This window comes from Thalassophryne amazonica, chromosome 22 (assembly GCF_902500255.1).
Source record: "Thalassophryne amazonica chromosome 22, fThaAma1.1, whole genome shotgun sequence".
NCBI lineage: Eukaryota > Metazoa > Chordata > Actinopteri > Batrachoidiformes > Batrachoididae > Thalassophryne > Thalassophryne amazonica.
This window is the reverse complement of record NC_047124.1, coordinates 34,381,531-34,404,293: the sequence shown is the minus strand read 5'-3', so window position 1 is coordinate 34,404,293 and position 22,763 is coordinate 34,381,531. Positions and strand designations below refer to the sequence as shown.

At 42.5% G+C, this 22,763-nt stretch overlaps 2 protein-coding genes across 5 annotated transcripts in view; one reads left to right on the top strand and one right to left on the bottom strand.

The window, feature by feature from the left end:
* Nucleotides 1-22,763, bottom strand: part of LOC117503794 (NACHT, LRR and PYD domains-containing protein 3-like) — a 354,710-nt gene that overhangs the window by 201,909 nt on the left and 130,038 nt on the right. The gene's annotated exons all lie outside the window — the stretch shown is intronic.
* LOC117503802 (nucleoporin GLE1-like) lies at nucleotides 3,747-20,928 on the top strand. The gene is made up of 13 exons (XM_034163066.1): nucleotides 3,747-3,898; nucleotides 4,006-4,154; nucleotides 4,259-4,313; nucleotides 5,142-5,423; nucleotides 7,111-7,333; nucleotides 7,983-8,095; nucleotides 8,778-8,990; nucleotides 18,339-18,529; nucleotides 19,156-19,285; nucleotides 19,670-19,774; nucleotides 20,074-20,156; nucleotides 20,708-20,771; nucleotides 20,860-20,928. The coding sequence occupies exons 1-13, from the start codon at nucleotides 3,758-3,760 to the stop codon at nucleotides 20,926-20,928; spliced, it is 1,818 nt and encodes a 605-aa protein (XP_034018957.1). The 5' UTR covers nucleotides 3,747-3,757.

The following is a 22,763-nucleotide window of genomic DNA, read 5'->3' as shown; positions in this document are numbered from 1 at the left end:
AAGTTAAAAAACGTTACAATTCGTTGAGAAAAGGTGGACGAAAGAGCTTTTATCACCGAACAGTCTGCGAAGCAAGAGCGCAAAAGGGACGAAAGAGGAACTTAACAAAACCGTAGCTCACGATCTCAATGAAAGGCGCCTGGATATTGGATATTATATTATAATGGATATTTGCTCACATGAGACAGAACGTCCCACCCCATCGCAATGCATTTTCAGTAAAACCCCCTCGGGTTTTTAATGAAAACAGTCTGGATGTGCCCAGTCACAACAGGCACGAAATGAATTTCAGCACCGACACTTGCTGATTTGAGGAAATTCGATGCCTCTATTTTTTTCAAACTGTGCTCAGACCTGGCACCTAAACAAGGCAGGCCTTTATTCAAGGCCGGTGATTAACAAAATGCTCCTTGCTGACTGCACTGTAATATGGTGTTAAGGTTCATATATCCCTGGGTGTGGCAAACCAAAGACAACTGCTTTAGATCAGAGCCCTCTGTGGGGCTGCGAACCCTCCCCACAGCATGACATGCACCTGCCAAACAATGGAGACCCAACAGGGCCGTGATTTGTCACTTTTACATTTTCACTCCTTCCTCTCCCGTCATATTTTATCTAATAGTTTTTGCAGTGCGCCCGCAGATTACATTTTGATCATGGATCAAATACATTTGATAATAAGACGCCCACCAACGCGACAAAGAACTTTAAAAGGGTCATGCGCATGTCAACGCCATTGCATGGCCACCGAGTTGTAGAAGCATAAATCAGGCTTTACGATTTTAAGGCACCGCAGCGGACTGAGGGGAAAAAGAGTGGCTCAGCTACATGTAATGCTTTTAATGCACATATTGCCCAGCACTTATTTAAGGCAGGCGTTTATTTTTTCAGACAAAAATTTGACTCAGCCATTAAATGAGGCAGCTCCTAATTCAAGGTCAAGGCTTTTAATCAAGGAAATACGTAACCCTGATTGGTGCTGGAGATTCCCCGTAGATTGTTCGGCCTGGTCTGTTTACTAATAAAATGGATTTTAAAGGGTAAAATGAATAGTAACAGGTCTCTTTACAGAGTACATCAGCATGCCACACGTCACCAGCAGTTAATCAGAGAAATTAAGTAGTGCCATCTGTGGTTGTAAACAGTGCCATCTTGTGGTCATAGTTGACAGTACTGTATTATCTATTTATTTATTTAATATAGTGCATCCTGAACGTATTCACAGTGCTGCACTTTGTCCACATTTTGTTATGTTACACCCTTGTTCAGAAATGGAGTAAACTCATGGGGATAGTCGTGTGAATACTTTGTAAATACTTTCCAGGTGCACTGTACAAGTTGCTTTGGAATATGTTGTAGGACCTCCCAAACTCATTAAAAAAAGACAAAACAAACAAACAACCAAAAAAACAACAACCCAGTAATTTGTAGTCAAGATGTCACCATGAAAGAGAGTCATGTCTGTACTTTTGACACCATATTATCTTTTAATTTAGATATTAAAGGTTACTAAAAAGCCTTTTTCCAGTTTGGAAAAATTCCAGAGATTGTTCCCATATTGGTTCAGTAGCTTTTGCTTAAGCATGATTTCATTTTATCCAAGTTTCATATGGTTATTAAATTTTTTCATTTTTTGTTTTTTCCATTTATTTTTGGCTGTTTATTCGGATTGTACTGGCAGCTGACTAAACAGCTCATCCTACACTTCCCTATCCATGGCCAAGTCCTGTAACTCTTCCCGAGGGATCCTGAGGCATTCCCAAGCCAGATGGGAAATATAATCTCTCCAGCGTACCTTGGGTTTCCCCTGTTGGATGTGCTTGGCAGGTGTCTCTAGGGAGATCACTTGGAAGCATCCTCACTAGATGCCTGAACCACCTCACCTGGCTAGTTTCAATGCGAAGCAGCAACGGCTTTACTTGGAGTCCCTCCCAGATATTCAAGCTTCTCACTCTGTCGAGGAGTGTAAACCCAGATACCTGACAGAGGACTCTTACTTCCACCCCTCTTATTTCCTTACTCTTACTTCCGCCGCTTGTTTCCGTGACCGTTATTATTTCAGTCATTACCCAAAATTCATGACTGTAGGTCACGACAGGAATGTAATTTTACTGATAAAACGAGAGTGTCACCTTCTGGGCTCAGCTCCTTCTTCACCACAATGGTCTGGTACAGCTTCCCTAAAACATCAGACGCTGCCCCAATCTGTCTGTCGATCTCATGCTCAAACTTATCCCCATTCGTGATCAAAACCCCGAGATACTTAAACTCCTCCAATTGGGGCAGTAACTCTCTCCTCACCCGCAGGGGGCAATCCACCCTTTTCTTCCAGAGGACCATGGTCTCAGTTTTTTCACACTTGGCATCAAATCTGAACATTTCAATAATGCTCTATTTATTTAGTTTACTTTGACATGCTTGTGTGTTGACAGTCATGTTAATTTACAGTTGTATGCAAAAGTTTGGGCACCCTTGATAATTTTCACGATTTTTCTTTATAAATCATTGGTTGTCTGGATCAGAAATTTCAGTTAAATATGTCATATAGTAGACGAACAGACTGACATTTGAGAAGTGAAATGAAGTTTGTAGTATTTACAGAAAGTGTGCAATAATTATTTAAACAAAATTAGGCAGGTGCATAAATTGGGGCACCCTTATCATTTAATTGATTTGAATACATTTAGCACTAATTATTGAAAGACAAAATTGGCTTGGTAAGCACTATTAAGTGCGCCATGAGCGGCACCGTCCCGACGCGCGAATATCTCTGCACGTCTTTCATTACAAAATCTCCTGTAACAGTGGAATGTGCTGCAAAAGTGCTGATGTCCACATTTTCTGCGATTTCTCTGGTAGTCACACGACGTGCCAGATCAACACAGCCTTCACTTTGGAAATGATCTGGTCGTTTCAGCCTGTCGATGGCCGCTCGGAGCGCGGCGCGCCCTCTGCCGGTGTGGGCCGTCTTTAATCCGGTTGTAATGGTCCTTAATCTGTGTGACGCTGATAGAATCTTCACCGAAAGGCATCTGAATTTTATGAATGGTTTCCACCTGGCTGTCTCACACAGTTTACTGAAAAAATTTTCATGGAGCAAAGCGGCAGTCGCTCAGCCATTTCCCTGACAATGGAAATCCGACGAAGGGGCTGGACCAGTGCTCACTCAAAGCCTGCCCACAGGCGAATGACGCAACCGACAGGGGTGGAAAAAATTCACGCATGCGCACGAAGGTTCAAGCTTGGCTGATGCAAGCGCACATGATTCAAATCCATATCGTTTTTGAAAAAAATAAAAAGGTCCATTACTTTTTGGACAGACCTCGTATATTTAACTGAAATTGCTGATCCAAACAACCAATGATTTATAAAGAAAAATCATGGAAATCGTCAGGGGGCCCAAACTTTGACCTACCACTGTATCTTGTCTGTTTGGTTTGATTGTGCAGCCTGACTGAATGGCTCCACAACTAAAAGCTGATTTGCAAATTTTTAAAGTCACAAACAGTGACTTAGAATTAGAATTTAAATTAATTTAAAATACAATTAAAGTCACTTAATCTAAAATACATTTGAGAATGGAGACCTAAATGGGAAGCGCTGACCTACATTTCCTATTTTAACAGGTGAAATTTAACACTCTTCCTCAGCTATGATCCCCCCCCCCCCCCCCCCCCCCCAAAAAAAAGTGGAATGTTTGTGTTGAACTTGAGTTTTGTTGCACTTTAATGTGATACAGGCTACCAGCAGTCAGACGATGAACGGCCATTCAGAACCAGATGTTTGTAACGTTTCCAGCCCTACACTGCCGCCTGCCCTGTCTGTGCTTTCGCCCAGAGCCATGGAGATCGCGGGCCAGATACGGCTTTGTGAGGAGGAATACCGGGAAAGGGCCAAGGTGAGAGTGTCAGCTTTAAGTCTCTCCCCTAAAGCATCAGAAGCAAAGTTTCAAGTAATGTCTTGCACATATAAAATATAAACGCTTCCTTCCATCTCTTGGCCCAGATGGCACTCCGGCTGCGGCAGGAGAGACAGGAGCAGGTTTTTGCAGCCATAGTGAGCCATGCATCAGAGCAACTGAAACACTTTGAAGAGTTGATGGAGATGAAGCAGCGGCAGGAGCATCAGAGCATGAGAGACATGATCGACAGAGAGTAAGAGCTGGCATTTGCTGGTGGTGAACATTTCTGAGAAGGTTGATATGATGTGTGTGTTGAAACTCTATCTCCCACCCCCACCGCCTCTTTCTGCATGGCAGGACTAAAGAGAGCATAAGGCGCCAGGAGAAGCTGAAGGAAGAGCACAGAATAAAGGTATTGTGGTCTGCTGTATTTGAGAGGTTTGGTAGTTCTGTCTCCACGAGCACACATTAAATTAATAACACAATTTACCAGGCAGCAGCTTTGCTCTTGATGGTAACCAAACCGGGGTTTTTGAAAATTACAGCGCAATTCAAGCTGCATATCACTTCAACCACACCTGCTCCTAATTTTCATCATGCATGTGATGATGATATTTTCTGCAACAAACCTAGAAATGTCCAGCGGGTGGCACTGTCTATGGAATATTACATAAGCAAAACAGATGTGGTTTTTGGATTGACCTGTGGCACCAGAGTTGAGGAACATCTAATCAGTTTGTCCTCATTATTTGCCCTTTTAATTTAGAGAACTATAAGATGCGAGAACTTACTGTTCGTGACTTGTCTATTCCCACACTGGATTTTACAATATATATATGTTGAAAGTGAGCTTGAAGTCAGAGGTTCATCTGGGAAACTCAGGCCAAATCACCTACATTGACTTCACCATGAGCAGTCGGTGTAAATAATCAATGAACAGCTATTGAACTAATTATGATAATACAATGCAGGTTATGTCTTAAGACTGAGGTCACAATGTTACTGGTGTTGACTGTTGCTCTTGTTTACAATTTGTATCTTGGAATTTTCAATCGGGAAATAGTGACATTTCTGTTTGTCTGGATTCCTGTTCCTGTTAGCTAAAAACACTCTGTATGTTCTGTCAGTTTGGTGTAGTATCGTTGCCCTCATCCAGTCACCACTGGTTACTTAGCGGTTTGATGACTGCTCATGAATGCTGCCAGTTAATCAGTTTGGTCTTCATCCTTGTTGCTGTCAGATCCTGAACCTGCGCCAGCGGGAGGCGGAGCTTGAGCGCCAGCGGGAGGCGGAGCTTGAGCGCCAGCGGGAGGCGGAGCTTGAGCGCCAGCGGGAGGCGGAGGGCAGTGAGAGATTACGGAACCTCAACAGTATCCAGAAGGAGATCTTGCAGCTCAACCAGCAGCTGCAGCTGTCCACCCAGACTATGACCTTCATCCCGCCAACCTGTCTCAGTACATACAGCACCCGTGGGAACCAGCTCTGCTCTCAGGTGTCAGAGGTTGTGAGAAAAACATCAGAGGTCAGTTATGGAGTTTGTTTATATTTGATATTTCTTGCTCTGAAGGGGGAGGGGGGTCACTCAAAGGGATACCCTTGTGACTGTGAGGTCTGCATTTTTTAGTTTATTTATTTTTACTTTATTTTTGTTACTTTAACCGTCTGGCATCCACAGCATCAGCTTCTTTTTGGCTCCTCCCCTGGTGGGGACACCACAGCAGATCATCAGTCTCCATCTCACCTGGTCCTCTGCATCTTCCTCTGTCACACCAACCGCCCCATGCCCTCCACCCGGCAAGTCCATAAACCTTCTATTTAGCCTCAATCTTGTCATCTTGCCTGGTGGCTCCATCCTCAGCATCCTTCTCCCTGTGTACCCTGTAAACCTGTTCATCCTCATCACTCCCAAAGCAAATCACAGCATCATCAGCTCCGCCTCCTGTCTTGTTGTTAGCACTGTCTTGTACACTTTCCCCTTCACGCTTGCAAATGTCCTATCACAAATCAATCCTGCCTTTTGTCCACCCACTCCACCCTGCCTGCACTTCATGCCTTTATCACACTCTCCACTTCTTTGCATAGTTCACCCTCCAAGTATTCCAACTCATCTACTTTCACCACTGCCACTCACTGCAGCAGCAGTGCTCCACTGTGCTCCTCTTACCATTTATTGCTTGAATGGTTTGCTTAAATTCAGCTCAGGTGTAGAACTTTGTTCAGTTTGAGTCTGTCTTTCTGGGACATATTCAATGAAACTATTATATGCAGATTGTAGCTTGAACAAAAAATTATATATATATATATATATATATATATATATATATATACACACACTGAGGAAAATAAGTATTTAAACACCCTGCAATTTTGCAAGTTCTCCCACTTAGAAATCAGGGAGGGGTCTGAAAGTTTCATCTTAAGTGCATGTCCACTGTGAGAGACATAATCTAAAAAAAAAAAAAAAAAAATCCAGAAATCAGAATGTATATATTTTTTAAATAATTTATTTGTATGTTACTGCTGCAAATAAGTATTTCAACACCTGTGAAAATCAATGTTAATATTTGGTACAGTACCCTTTGTTTGCAATTACAGAGGTCAAATGTTTCCTGTAGTTTTTCACACACTGCAGCAGGGATTTTGGCCCACTCCTCCATACAGATCTTCTCTAGATCTTTCAGGTTTTCAAAGATTTTCTATTGAGTTTAGGTCTGGAGACTGGGCAGGCCACTCCAGGTCCTTGAAATGCTTCTTACGGAGCCCCTCCTTAGTTGCCCTGGCTGTGTGTTTGGGGTCATTTCATGCTGGAAGACCCAGCCGTGACCCATCTTCAATGCTCTTACTGAGGGAAGGAGGTTGTTTGCCAAAATCTCGCAATACATGACCCCATCCATCCTCCCTTCAATACTGTGCAGTCGTCCTGTTCCCTTTGCAGAAGAGCACCCCCAGAGTATGATGTTTCCACCCCCATGCTTCATGGTTGGGATGGTTTTCTTGGGGTTGTTCTCATCCTCTAATCAGAGGTGGGACAAAGTCGTCATGAATAGTCAAGTCTCAAGTCAGCATATTTGTAATAGTGCATCCCAAAAATCCTAGATTTCCCCCTTTTGCATTGTTTTTGTTTTCAAAAATGTGCGTCATGTTCTTTGTGTCAAAACACAAACAAGAACTAGGATTTGGATGTGAGTAAGACTTCTCTCTTCTTCCAGGGAGATTTTCCTTGCATGGAGGACATGAATGTGGCGGATCGAACCCTTCACGAAATGAGGGATCTCCTCCAGCTGTTGCACAAAGAGGCCTCTGAGGTGCAGGAGAAAAAGAAAAAGGAGCAGGAGGAGGAAGAGGAGCTACAAAAGCAGGCAGCGATTCAGGCCCAGCAGCTGGCCGAGAAGACGGCCGCACAGTTGGCCAGGGAGAAAGCTGAGAGAAAAGGTGAGATTCAGACAGTGGAAGCAATCAGGAAAATTAAATACTTGTGTTAGCTCACTGTGTGGGACCATGGCATAAGCGCATTAAACAACGAGAAGCCATGCATGACACGGAGTCTAAAACACCACTACGCGGAGTAACACCACTCCGCTTTGCTTCAGGTTATTTCCAGATTCCGTCTTTGTTTTAATCTGTCGAACCCCAAGCAATTTCTTCGTGCTTTATTGTTTGCTCTCTATGGGCTTATTTTTCACTGCACCTGCACATCCTGTACCTCTGTGGTAACAATACAAACATAGCTAGTCATAGGTCAAACTCAGAAATGGCTTTTCAGCACTGCAAAGTAGTTATAATGCCATAAATCACAAAAGAAGAAATTCTATTGTAGTTTATTTTACAAAAACGTTTAAAAAAGGTGGAATCTCTCTATATAGCATTTTCCCAAGTGCCCACAGTCACAATTCAGTTTCAGTTTATTTCATTTATATAGCGCTAAATCACAACAAAGTTGCCTCAAGGCGCTTCACACAAGTAAGTCACAGCTGCCTTTCAGGTATTGTGAACACCGATACTTGACACTGTATTTTTCAGATTTATTCCTGCATGTTACTTTTGTATTGGTAAACATTTGACGCATGGTTTCTGCCACCAGGGCTGAAGTCCAACGCAGATGATGCTACACTGACGTGGTACAACCAGCTTCAGGAATCGGGAAGTCAGTGCGCTCAGTCCTTCAGTCTGCTCTCATCTTCTAAAGATACCCAGGTTGGTTTGTGCTTTTGCTTGTGAACTTCTATAATGCAGTATTTGGTTAATAATAATAAATTAACTATGTATGTGAAAATCAGTCCCCCTGTGTTTTGAATGCTACTGGGATTTAAGTGTTTTGGTGGGGTCAAACAAAAATCATGAACTTCTCAGATTTCTTATGCAATCCACAAGAGGGTGAAGTTCTTGGAAACTATTTCATACTAGAATTTTTGAATGTGCTTTAAAGAGTTCTAGTCTCTTTCTGCTGAGCTTGTAATTATGAGATGATCATGCATTTTACTGCAAACAAGCTAAAAGAGTTCAGATGGTTGCTCTTTGTCTACTGTTATATTAGTTATTACTGGCCTTCAGCCTAAAACTGCGCAATTTAAAAATATAGAAAATTTGCCAGATTTCTCACTTGTCTGCTACTTTTGAATGTGAACTTTATGTAATTTTTAGAGAATTAAATTCATATGTAAAAGTGATCCCATGGTGGGTGATAATGGCAACAAAGGATTTATTTATTTATTGTGCTACAGAACATTTATTTTGTGCCACAATGGTGACATGATAGACAAGTAAGAAAAAAACCTGCTGTTGAAGTGATTCTTATGTGAAACAGCAGCTGACGGCTTGATTTATTTCTGAGTTGGTTTTTGTGCAGACTGTCTTGATTTCTCTTCCCTGCATTCAGATCAAGAAGCTGAGGATGGACCTTAAGAAAGCAGCCACCACCCCTATTAATCAGATCTCCAGCGTCTCCGGGAACCAGCTTCGAGAAATCTTCGACAAGTTGGACAAGCTGCTCTCCGGACGACCGGTGGTGACTGGGGGGAGGTCCGTCTCCACCTCTGATCATCCACAGGGCCTGGACTTTGTTTATTATAGAACAGCAGAGATGCTCGTGGTGAGTCATCTTATTTGTGTCTAATATATAAAGTAACAAAAGAGTTGGTTTCAAAAAGCAGATAGCACAATAATAAGAAATGGTGGTCAGGTAAAATTCCCAAAATACCTTTTACATTTTTAAATTGAGTCTTTAATATTAAAGGTAAATTCTTTTCCCCTCTTTGTTACAACCACTATTTTCATGTCCCTTTAATTTACAAAATTATCCTGATACTAGAGCTCTTGCCATAATTCTATTGTACCTGCATTAGTGGTACCTGTCCACCAGGTGGAGTTATTGCTCCATTTCAGAAACCTGGAGCAGGCTGCTGTGCAACAGGACAATGAACCTGCACTGTATATCCTTTTCCTGCTTTGTGAGCATCAAGTGTAAACTGATGCACTGTCTGATTCAGGCACAGACAGCACATGCGTGAGCGGGGCGTTTGGAGCTACGCAGGAGTCTAACACTTTTGGACTTTTGCACTATATATTTTGGGATTTTTAATCCTTGTTGCGCTCTGCTTTTTTGAATGCAAGTCACTGACGAACAACTGGGACCAAAGAAAGTGGCTGAGGATATCGATGACATCAAACAATCTCTGGAGTTTTTGTCGGAAGAGGTTTCTGCTGTCAGGCAGCAGCAGAAAATCATTCTGGACTTGGTCGAGGAGGTGAAGGTGCTGAAACTCCAGAATGATGAAATGGATAAGCACATATGGATTTGAATCACGTGCGATTACATCAGACATGCTTGAACCCTCGTGCACATGCGTGAGTTTTGTCACGCCTGTCGGTGACGTCATTCGCCTGTGGACATGCTTTGAATGAGGAGTGGTACAGCCCTCCCGGCTATTTTTTCATTGTTCAGAAATGGCGCTTTCCTTTATCAAAATTTTTTCAGGACCTATGACGCACATCCGAGTGGACACCATTCGAGAAATTCAGCTGGTTTTCGGTGAAAAATTTAATGGCTGATAAGAGATTATGGAGTGTTACTTTCGCTTTAAGGACTGCCCACAGCGCCGGTCGACGCGGCGCGTTCCAAGGTCCCGTCGTCTGGGTGTTTCGAGCTGAGAACATCCACATTTCAGGCTCTGTTGATCCAGGACATCGTGAGATAACAGAGGATTTTCAGAAGAGGTCGGGATCAGCATTTTATCCGGACATTCCACTGTTAAAGGAGATTTTGTAATGAAAGACGTGCGGACAGATTGGCTTGTCGGCGCACAACCGCTCATGGTGACGTGCCACAGGAAAAACACCTCCGTGTTGATAAACCTTCTGTAAAATTCAGGCGGCTTTTGATGGCTTTCAGCGAGTGAGTATCTGAGAAATTGTTTAACAGCTGGGCATGTTCCAACTTGTCCTGTAAGACTCGAAACACCCAGACGACGGGGCCTCGGAGCGCGCCGCGCCGACCGGCTCCGTGGGCAGTCCTTAAAGCGAGAGTAACACTCCAAAATCTCTCATCAGCCGTTAAAATTTTCACCGTAAACCAGCTGAATTTCTCGAATGGTGTCCACTCAGTTGTGCCTTACAGTTTTTGAAAAAATTTTGATCAAGCAAAGCAGCAGTCTCTGAGCCATTCCTAAAAAATGAAAAAAATCGACGAGAGAGGGGACCACTACTCACTCGAAGCCTGCCCACAGGCGAATGACGTAACCGACAGGCGTGAAAACTCTTGCATGCCCACGAGGGTTCAAGCATGTCTGATGTAATCACACGTGATTCAAATCCATATAGTGTTTGGGGGAAAAAAAAAAAAAATCAATTTTATTTATATAGCGCCAAATCACAACAAACAGTTGCCCCAAGGCACTTCACAATGTAATTCAAAGCCATACAATAATTACTGAGAAACCCCAACGGTCAAAACGACCCCCTGTGAGCAAGCACTTGGCGACAATGGGAAGGAAAAAAAACTCCCTTTTAACAGGAAGAAACCTCCAGCAGAACCAGGCTCAGGGAGGGGCAGTCTTCTGCTGGGACTGGTTGGGGCTGAGGGAGAGAATCAGGAAAAAGACATGCTGTGGAAGAGAGCAGAGATCAATCACTAATGATTAAATGCAGAGTGGTGCATACAGAGCAAAAAGAGAAAGAAACACTCAGTGTATCATGGGAACCCCCCAGCAGTCTAAGTCTATAGCAGCATAACTAAGGGATGGTTCAGGGTCACCTGATCCAGCCCTAACTATAAGCTTTAGCAAAAAGAAAAGTTTTAAGCCTAATCTTAAAAGTAGAGAGGGTGTCTGTCTCCCTGATCCGAATTGGGAGCTGGTTCCAGAAGAGAGGAGCCTGAAAGCTGAAGGCTCTGCCTCCCATTCTACTCTTACAAACCCTAGGAACTACAAGTAAGCCTGCAGTCTGAAAGCGAAGCGCTCTATTGGGGTGATATGGTACTATGAGGTCCTTAAGATAAGATGGGACCTGATTATTCAAAACGTTATAAGTAAGAAGAATAATTTTAAATTCTATTCTAGAATTAACAGGAAGCCAATAAAGAGAGGCCAATATGGGTGAAATATTCTCTCTCCTTCTAGTCCCTGTCAGTACTCTAGCTGCAGCATTTTGAATTAACTGAAGGCTTTTCAGGGAACTTTTAGGACAACCTGATAATAATGAATTACAATAGTCCAGCCTAGAGGAAATAAATGCATGAATTAGTTTTTCAGCATCACTCAGAGACAAGACCTTTCTAATTTTAGAGATGTTGCGCAAATGCAAAAAGCAGTCCTACATATTTGTTTGTTATGCGCATTGAAGGACATATCCTGATCAAAAATGACTCCAAGATTTCTCACAGTATTACTAGAGGTCAGGGTAATGCCATCCAGAGTAAGGATTTGGTTAGACACCATGTTTCTAAAATTTGTGGGGCCAAGTACAATAACTTCAGTTTTATCTGAGTTTAAAAGCAGGAAATTAGAGGTCATCCATGTCTTTGTCTGTAAGACATTCCTACAGTTTAACTAATTGGTGTGTGTCCTCTGGCTTCATGGATAGATAAAGCTGGGTATCATCTGCGTAACAATGAAAATTTAAGCAATGCTGTCTAATAATACTGCCTAAGGGAAGCATGTATAAAGTGAATAAAATTGGTCCTAGCACAGAACCTTGTGGAACTCCATAATTAACCTTAGTCTGTGAAGAAGACTCCCCATTTACATGAACAAATTGTAATCTATTAGATAAATATGATTCAAACCACCGCAGTGCAGTGCCTTTAATACCTATGACATGCTCTAATCTCTGTAATAGAATTTTATGGTCAACAGTATCAAAAGCAGCACTGAGGTCTAACAGAACAAGCACAGAGATGAGTCCACTGTCTGAGGCCTAAGAAGATCATTTGTAACCTTCACTAATGCTGTTTCTGTACTATGATGAATTCTAAAACCTGACTGAAACTCTTCAAATAGACCATTCCTCTGCAGATGATCAGTTAGCTGTTTTACGACTACCCTTTCAAGGATTTTTGAGAGAAAAGGAAGGTTGGAGATTGGCCTATAATTAGCTAAGATAGGTGGGTAGGGCTTCCTTGAGCAGCCTGGTAGGAATGGGGTCTAATAGACATGTTGATGGTTTGGAGGAAGTACCTAATGAAAATAACTCAGACAGAACAATCGAGGAGAAGGAGTCTAACCAAATACTGGCATCACTGAAAGCAGCCAAAGATAACGATATGTCTTTGGGATGGTTATGAGTAACTTTTTCTCTAATAGTTAAAATTTTATTAGCAAAGAAAGTCATGAAGTCATTACTAGTTACAGTTAAAGGAATACTTGGCTCAATAGACCTCTGACTCTTTGTCAGCCTGGCTACATTGCTGAAACGAAACCTGAGGTTGTTCTTATTTTCTTCAATTAGTGATGAGTAGTAAGATGTCCTAGCTTTACGGAGGGCTTTTTTTATAGAGCAACAGACTCTTTTTCCAGGCTAAGTGAAGATCTTCTAAGTTAGTGAGATGCCATTTCCTCTCCAACTTACGGGTTATCTGCTTTAAGCTGCGAGTTTGTGAGTTATACCACGGAGTCAGGCACTCCTGATTTAAGGCTCTCTTTTTCAGAGGAGCTACAGCATCCAAAGTTGTCCTCAATGAGGATGTAAAACTATTGATGAGATAATCTAGCTCACTCGCAGAGTTTAGGTAGCTACTCTGCACTGGTTTGGTATATGGCATTGGGGAACATAAAGAAGGAATCATATCCTTAAACCTAGTTACAGCGCTTTCTGAAAGACTTCTACTGTAATGAAACTTATTCCCCATTGCTGGGTAGTCCATCAAAGTAAATTTAAATGTTGTTAAAAAATGATCAGACAGAAGGGGGTTTTCAGGGAATACTGTTAAGTCTTCAATTTCCATACCATAAGTCAGAACAAGCTCTAAGGTATGATTAAAGTGGTGGGTGGACTCATTTACATTTTGAGCAAAGCCAATCGAGTCTAACAATAGTTTAAATGCAGTGTTGAGACTGTCATTCTCAGCATCTGTGTGGATGTTAAAATCGCCCAATATAATTATCTTATCTGAGCTAAGCACTAAGTCAGACAAAAGGTCTGAAAATTCATAGAAAAACTCACAGTAACGACCAGGTGGATGATAGATAACAACAAATAAAACTGCATCAGAAGGAGTGCTTTAGCTAAGGCACATGAAGATTACACTGTGAAACAAAACGTTATCTAGTTAACTAAATCAATCTAACTGCACAGATTAAACAGTGAACAGATACAGCAAAACATTGCTGTGCTCCGGAACAGGAAGTGATACAATACCGCGGTGAGAGCCAACCACCAGTGGAGGTCCTCTACTGGTGGTTGGCCGGATAGTCGGATAGTTTTCTCACAGACCTCGTATATCAAAATCAGCCAAAAATATCATGGATTTGAGGGACTGGGTGAAACCTCGGCCATCTTGAAAAACTGTCTCTCAACGTGACCATCGCCTGCTACTCATTGTCTTGAAGCACAGCAGTTGCTGCCATTTTGGCCTAAGTTTTATATAGGTTAAGAGCATGTTGAGTCACGCTGATTAATACAGCAAGTATGAGAGAGCATATCTCACCCATATTGGCCTCTCTTCATTGGCTTCCTGTTAATTCTAGAATAGAATTTAAAATTCTTCTTCTTACTTATAAGGTTGTGAATAATCAGGTCCCATCTTATCTTAGGGACCTCGTAGTACCATATCACCCCAATAGAGTGCTTCGCTCTCAGACTGCAGGCTTACTTGTAGTTCCTAGGGTTTGTAAGAGTAGAATGGGAGGCAGAGCCTTCAGCTTTCAGGCTCCTCTCCTGTGGAGCCTGCTCCCAATTCAGATCAGGGAGACAGACACCCTCTCTACTTTTAAGATTAGGCTTAAAACTTTCCTTTTTGCTAAAGCTTATAGTTAGGGCTGGATCAGGTGACCCTGAACCATCCCTTAGTTATGCTGCTATAGATGTAGACTGCTGGGGGGTTCCCATGATGCACTGTTTCTTTCTCTTTTTGCTCTGTATGCACCACTCTGCATTTAATCATTAGTGATTGATCTCTGCTCCCCTCCACAGCATGTTTTTTCCTGGTTCTCTCCCTCAGCCCCAACCAGTCCCAGCAGAAGACTGCCCCTCCCTGAGCCTGGTTCTGCTGGAGGTTTCTTCCTGTTAAAAGGGAGTTTTTCCTTCCCACTGTAGCCAAGTGCTTGCTCACAGGGGGTCGTTTTGACCGTTGGGGTTTTACATAATTATTGTATGGTCTTGCCTTACAATATAAAGCGCCTTGGGGCAACTGTTTGTTGTGATTTGGCGCTATATAAAAAAAAATTGATTGATTGATTGACACACTGAGTAAATATAAAGTCTTAATCTTACCTGCTCATTTCAGTTGGGGTCAACAACAGTTTGACGAAAACTTATCCACATCAAGTGTCCTGATTGTGGAAAATGACGTCTGAAAATACTTTACTTTCTTACTCGTGGCTGAAGAAACATAGCGTTTAAAAGAAGTCCCACGGTGGTTTGTCTCACAGTCTGAACTAGAGAACGCCGGTGTGTTTCACAACCAGACAATGAACATATTTTAAAAGTTGAAAGACTCACAGCGCCTCATTCATTCACGTCAGTGTTTACACAGCGCCTCATTCATTCACGTCAGTGTTTACCACAGACATCAGTTGATTCTTCTGCATAAAATAAAAAAAAAAAAAGTTAAAGTTTTCTAATTGGCCGCCGTGTCTAACAGAGAGGTCAAGAGACAGCGTCAGTGTGCTCGATGGCATGGTTGTCAATATTTATGTGTTCTGCCTGCCACACGAAAGGGTTCTGCTGGTGGTGGAAACACAAATCAAGCAGTACTGATCCGAACCGCTCGGTGGAAACGGGCTGTCAGCATATGCTGGCTAAATTGTCAAGTGTGACAGGTCGCTAAGTTATAACTAAATAATATTTAGCCTATGCATGAAGGTGATCAGTACTGTATAACAAAAAAAAATAATGATGTGCTTCTAAACTTAGCTCATTGCTTTATCTGCATTGGTAAATTCTTTTTTTTTTCTGTTATATATGGAGACAGGCTGGAAACAGTATGCCAAACTGGACTTTCTGATGGTTGTGGAGTAGCTTTCTGACCTCGGTGAACGTGGCTGTTGCTCTGGTGACTCTTGCAGTGTAATCCAGAATGATGGCAACTGTCTCCCTGTTGTACCGAAGTGGAGCACGGGTGCACACCCGGCTCATTACGTTGACAGAGTCTTGAAATTGTGGAGCTTGTCCACTATCTTACATGGTTTCCCAGTGGGTTTTTTTTAGTTCCAGGCTTGTGTGTGAGCAGTCGATGAGCACCTCCTTATCCAGCTGTAGCACATCTGCTTTGAGACTGATGCTGTGGAACTCCATCCAGTTGTCTTAGGCAGCCCCGATATTCTGATGTTCCACCACCGTGCTCTTCCTTCCATCTCCTCTCTTTTGTCTCGTAGCTCTGTCACCTCTATCCTCAGCGTATTTACTGTAGTCTGCAAAGTCACCACCTCGCCTGACTACGAGGTCTGTCCATAAAGTATAGGTCCTTTTATTTTTTTTAATATATATGGATTTCATTCATATGTTTTTACGTGAGACAAGCTTGAACCCTCGTGTGCGTGCGTGAGTTTTTCCACACCTGTCGGTGACGTCATTCGCCCGTGAGCACGCCTTGGGAAGGAGTGGTCCCGCCCCCTCGTCAGATTTTCATTGTCTGGAAATGGCGGAATGAAAAGGACTTTTTTCCATCAGATTTTTTTCAGATGCTGTTAGAAACTGGCACCTGGAAACCATTCGAAAAATTTATCTGGCTTTCAGTGAAAATTTTGCAGGCTTCACAGAGAATAAGGACTGTTAACTGTCGCTTTAAGGACCCCTTTAGGGACGGTCGCCGCGCTCCGAGCAGCGCGAAGACGCACAAACCACTGGATAATTTCTAAGCTGATGGCTCTGTGGATATGAGACGTCATGTGCTCTTTCTCTGGTAATCACAAGAGCTGGACATCAGCCATTTTCCCGCAGATTTCACTTTTAACCAGAGATTTTGTCATGGAATGCCGCGCGGAGGCTTCGCGCCTCACAACCGATTCGCTTGATGAGCGAGACAAAGGACACCTCCATTTCGGCGTGTCAGAGGACAAGTTAGGACATGCCTGTCTCAGCTTTCAATGCTTACCAGTCCAGTAAGTATCAGAGAAATTGTGGAGAGCTAGACATGTCCAAACTTGTCCACTGACACGCCAAAACGGAGGTGTTCCTTTCACTCGCTCATCAAGCGAATCGGTCGTGATGCGCGAAGCCTCCGCGCGGCGTTCCATGACAAAATCTCTGGTTAAAAGTGAAATCTGTTGGAAAATGGCTGATGTCCAGCTCTTGTGATTACCAGAGAAAGAGCACACGACGTCTCGTATCCACAGAGCCATCAGCTTAGAAATTATCCAGTGGTTTGTGCGTCATCGCGCAGCTCGGAGCGCGGCGCGACAACCGTCCTTAAAGGGGTCCTTAAAGCGACAGTTAACAGTCCTTATTCTCTGTGAAGCCCGCAAAATTTTCACCTAAAGCCAGATACATTTTTTGAATGGTTTCCAGGTGCCAGTTTCTAACAGCATCTGAAAAAAATCTGATGGAAAAAAGCCCTTTTCATTCCGCCATTTCCAGACAATGAAAATCCGACGAGGGGGCTGGACCACTCCTTCCCAAGGCGTGCTCACGGGCGAATGACGTCACCGACAGGTGTGGAAAAACTCACGCATGCACACGAGGGTTCAAGCTTGTCTGATGTAAAAACATATGAATGAAATCCATATAGTTTAAAAAATAAAAAGGACCTATATTTTATGGACAGATGTCGTATGTTGACAGTCCGGTCTCCATTTCTTGGATTGTCTTTTTCATTTGGTGGATTACATAATGAATCGCTACCGTGTTGTTTTTTACTTCTGCTTTTACTGCCTGGAACTCACTTTTAAGGAAATCAAAGTCTTCAGCAAATGCGATTTTATTTCTGATTTTATAATCATCGGAATTTCAGTTTTCAGCGAGAGAAGAATTTCCAAATTCACAGAGTCGATGTCCATCTCTGGTTTAGCTGGCTGTGCCGGAGACATTCCTGCCAGGGTGGCAGCAGGAGTGTGTCTCGAGGTGGTGTTGGGCCTAGTGGTCACTGCTCCAGTGACTGTAAATTTGCCCAGATTCATCGCCATTTACTCAAATGTATACCTTCACCCCCCTTCTGAAATATTTGCAGAGCAAATTGGTTGATGTATTAATGTGCAGCGCAAGTATTAACTTAAAATATAAAAAGTTTGACAGGAGCTCAAACAAAACACATCTTACTCCATCACCAGCTCAACAGCGCCCCCGGGTAAAAGGTAACAGGTTACTTTATTTATACCCGTAGGTAGATTTGCTTGCAGTCAGCGAGGTAAACGTCTAATGCACATACAGGAAACACAGTGTTACAACACATATTTGAGGTAAAAAGTGTTCAAGGTTCCAACAAGTTAAAGTCCCTTCGGCTGCTCCCTTGTTTGCGCTCGGGGTCGCCACAGCAAATCCAGGGTGGATCTGCATGTTGATTTGGCATAGATTTTTACGCCGGATGCCCTTCCTGACGCAACTCCACATTACATGGAGAAATGTGGCAGGGGTGGGATTTGAACCCGGAGCCTTCTGAACTGAAACCAAGTGCATTAACCACTTGGCCACCACATTTAAAAAGAACAGATCAATAAAAGGCAGTGAAAATCCATGTGTGATAGCAGCTGCTGCTTATTCAGTTCAATGATAGCTGCAGGGGCGAAGCTATTTCTGTTCCACTTTGATCTCCACCTTGTCATTTTTATTTATTTATTTTTTCCATCTGTAGAAACAAGGAGAAGAGGAAGTGGCTTCCCATCACAAAGCAGCCTTCCCCATCGCTGTGGTGGTCTCGGGCATATGGGAGCGCCACCCTCGATTGGGAGACCTCATCCTCGCTCACTTGCACAAGAAGTGTCCGTATGCAGTCCCACATTACCCCCCAAAGAAGGCCGGCACATCTATGGAAGAATATCAGAGGTCAGTGGAACAAACACGTCACTGCGTGTTTCATGGAGACACAGTATGGGCTCTTGTGAAAGTATCTCTGTAATGACACGCAGTTGCTATTTCATATTTACAGACATGGTTGCCCCTTGGGTGGTAGAATATCTGATGCAGTTTCCAGGATGCTCTGTGCTAACATTAAACATATTAATGAGAATAAAGTCAGCTAATTTGGGAACGCAGCTCCTTACCAATCTATGGTACACATAGATTATTTTTACCCGAGGCCATCAAATACGGCCATCGGATATTGTGAAGACTTGCCGTCCGTCCGTCTGTCTGTCTGTCTGTGCTCAGCATAAGTCCAGTGCTGTTGCTGCCAGAGTCTTCAAATTCACAGGGAGCATTCTTGGGACACAGACCTTGGATAATTGGCAATAAAATATATCAGTGACCACTAATTATTACTGTGTGCAGATAAACTTACACTCATGGATACTTTTATGTTGTGCTGCTAACCGGGACATTAAATAATGTGCAATGTGTCCTTTAGTGATCATAATTGTTTCACATGTTGTGTGCTTCCTCTTGGAAAAATAGATTTTAAAAATAAGAGAAATGTGTGTAAGGTTTTGTGTATTATGTCATCACATCTGCAGGGTTCTCGGTTATCGTGTTGATGACTCTGGAGTTGAAGCCCATGGGATTTTCCTGAATCGGATGACTGGCATGATTCGTCTCTATGCTGGCATCATCCAGCTGAAGTGGCCCGACAGCTCCAAGCAGGTGGTAACAAACAGCAACATCAAATACACACGCACACACACACACACACCATAAATATTTTTGCCCTTTGACAAATTTGCAACTTGCAGTTTCAGAACCAACCTCCATATATGTGCCAAGTGTGGTGTAAACTTTAGTGGAAAAACTTACATTTTGACCTATGACCTGGTCCTAATGGTTGACCTTTGGTAAATTTGGTCTTAGTTGGTGATTCCAGAACCCACCTCCTTAAGTGTCAGGTTTGGTGTAATTTGGACACAATACCTGGGAGGAATGGAAGGAAAAAAGAGACAAATGTTTCTCAAGTTAATGTGTGGTTGTGTCATTTTGTTTGTGTGTTGTTGTGAGACATGTGAATAACTGATGTTGGACCTCATGTTGTTTCAGTTGGGCCCTCACGGTTTGAACCACGGCTGGCGCTGGATCGCCCAGATGCTGAACATGGAGCCAGTGACTGATGTCACAGCGACGCTGCTGTTTGATTTCCTGGAAGTGAGTTTGTGTGTGTGTGTGTGTGTGTGTGTGTGTGTGTGTGTGTGTGTGTGTGTGTGTGTGTGTAAGGCTGAAGCAACCGAACATGAAGCAGGGGAACCTCATGACCGTGTTTTCTGTAACTGCTGAGAGTTTGTTCTACTGAAAATGCTGCAGAAACGGTCTCCCAGTGGTCTTCAAGAGTAACTATATCAGCACACTTGGAGCTTTGTGTGTTTAGAGAATGCTCTGGTTCATTTTAAAACTTTTTCTGTGCTTCTGCGTTTTGTGGAGGTGTCTAAACTGTCGCCTTCATGCAGGTTTGTGGTCACGCGTTGATGAAAGCCTATCAGGACCAGTTCTGGAAACTCATCCTGCTGCTGAAAGAGGAATACCTCCCAAGGTACATGCTCACCTTCGACCTTAAATATGTGCATCACCTTAATGTGAACAGTTCCAGAATACTTCAAATTATGAATGTAGTTTTTTTTTTTTTTAGGAAACACAATTTCACTGAAGAGTTTTGAATTATTAAATGAATCACTTGAGTCAAACATTTTGAAGCTTTTGAGTCCCGACGTCCAATTTAATTTAGATCCACTTCAAAATGACAAAAAAGTATAAATGTCAGAAAAAAATATTCAATAAAATGTCAATGAATATCTTAGAGCGCAAAGTCAAATATCTCCCTTTGTTCAACATCCAGGATTTAAGTTGTTTTTTTCAAATCAATTTCTTATTAAATTGTATTCAGTTTGTCACTTTTCTACCTGATTAAAGCTTTTGAAAAGTAAACCTGCCAAACTTTGGGTTAGATCTTATTTAAAACCAGATTATCTGAAATGTAGCCTGATTAAATCCCCCCCTGCCCCTCCAAAAAAAAAAAAAAGGTTTGTATGAACTGTCTGTGGCCTTGGTGTTCTTCCTTCTGATGAGTATTTTATTTGTCTGCAGGATCGAGTCTGTGACGATCAGCGGGGACATGGCCTCCTTTGCCCGACTCAAGTTGTTTGTCGAGGTGCGTCACTCGGTGCTCGACAAATTTAAAAAGTCACATTTAAGTATGCAGTGTCTTAAAAAATGATGACTTTGTCTTTCACCTGCAGACGTCGCTGCAGAGTCGTTACATCAGCCCACCTGAAGGTCAGCTGACCGCATCCTTCTGGAGCTCATGACGTTGGAGGGGAAGTCAGCAATAATTGGACAACAAAATTATGATTTTTGTAGAGACTTCTTGTAGATATGCTGCTATATGATTCTCTCCCTCAGCCCCAACCAGTCCCAGCAGAAGACTGCCCCTCCCTGAGCCTGGTTCTGCTGGAGGTTTCTTCCTGTTAAAAGGGAGTTTTTCCTTCCCACTGTCGCCAAGTGCTTGCTCACAGGGGGTCGTTTTGACCGTTGGGGTTTTCTGTAAATGTTGTACGGCTATTGCCTTACAATATAAAGCACCTTTGGGCAACGGTTTGTTGAGATTTGGTGCTATATAAATAAAATTGATTTTATTTTGATTTGTAAAAAAAGAAATGTAAATAAAGTTTGAAAAAAGAAAAAAAGCTTCTGTTTACATTTTGCTTCTGGAAACACGAGTCCAAGGTATGGTTTTTGAACGTACAATGTGAGCAGTCAGATCGCATCAGAGCATCAGGCCGTACAGTGTGAGAACATTATATGCTCCGAACTTTTACACCCTGCGGTTTTGTCGCACAGTTTGAGCTGGAGCCAAGTACAATGATTGAAAATATCGTACAGTGTCTGCCCAGCTTTACGAAACAAGAAAAGATTTTTAAAGTGTTGAAAAATTTGAATGAAGGGCAACGAAAACATCAATCCGTCCGTGTTTCATTTTGCTGTCGTTCTTGATGTTTTTAATCGTTTGTTTATTTTGACTTCGTTCAACCAGCTGAATGTTTTCACACAGTACAGAAGCCTGTTTCTCCGCACTGAAGCTGCTGCTGCGTTCATGTACTGTCGGAAATTATAGGGCAAACTCGGCCTGCTTGCCTGGATTGTTTATTTTGTTTTTTATTTGGGTGAGGAGTCAGCTTCAATGGACTCAGGCACCTTATATAGGGAAGAATTAATCTTTTGTGTGGATACAATTAATTATTTTGGCACAAGCATCTGCTCAATTTGAAACAACAAAAAAAGTTGTGTAATTTCCAGCAATACTGGAATGCAGCAGCAGCTGTTGCGTGCGCTTATTATTTTTTTTACTAAATATAACAATATGAGTGTAGGAATGACAATCCAGCCCTTATGTACATGTAGCAACAAGTAGATAATTAAAAAGATTATGTAAAGAGCTGTTCTGGAAGACAGAATTCACATTGTGGATCAGCTGCGACTGGTGAAGATAACTGCACGTGAGTCAATGCACGTTCACACACCCTGATCAATATACTGCTCTGATATATTCAATCATCTCTACACTTATATTTACTCCCCATTTTGCCAGTTTTCTGTTATAAATCAATGTATATAGTTTAGAACATAATGCAGTGACCACGGCACACCAGATTTTATTTATTTATTTATTTTTTCTTCTTCATTGGAGCAAGACGGAGTGCGCAGTGTCGTTAGACAGTGAGGTTTCTGATGATGGAGGTGATCCCTCTTTTGTTCTGGATGAGGAACAGTTTCTCCAGGACTCAGGCGCTATGAGCTCCGTCCCAGCAGAGTCCTGGAACTTGGAGATGCAGACACACACTGCTCCAGCAGTGGCTCCAGGCACATTTCGTTTAAACCGTTGAGATCGTTAGCTTCTGTTTTGTTAAGTTCCTCTTTCGTCCCTTTTGCACTCTTGCTTCGCAGGCTATTTGGTGATAAAGCTCTTTCGTCCACCTTTTCTCAAAGAATTGTGACTTTTTTTTAACTTTTTTCCGTTTGTTCACGAATTGCCGTGTGAGTGGGCCATAATGATGATAATTGTATCTTCAGTCATTTGGCATAAACATGTTGTAGTCACTGTTCTCACTGTAAAATAAAAACAAAAAAAAAAATTCACAAAACA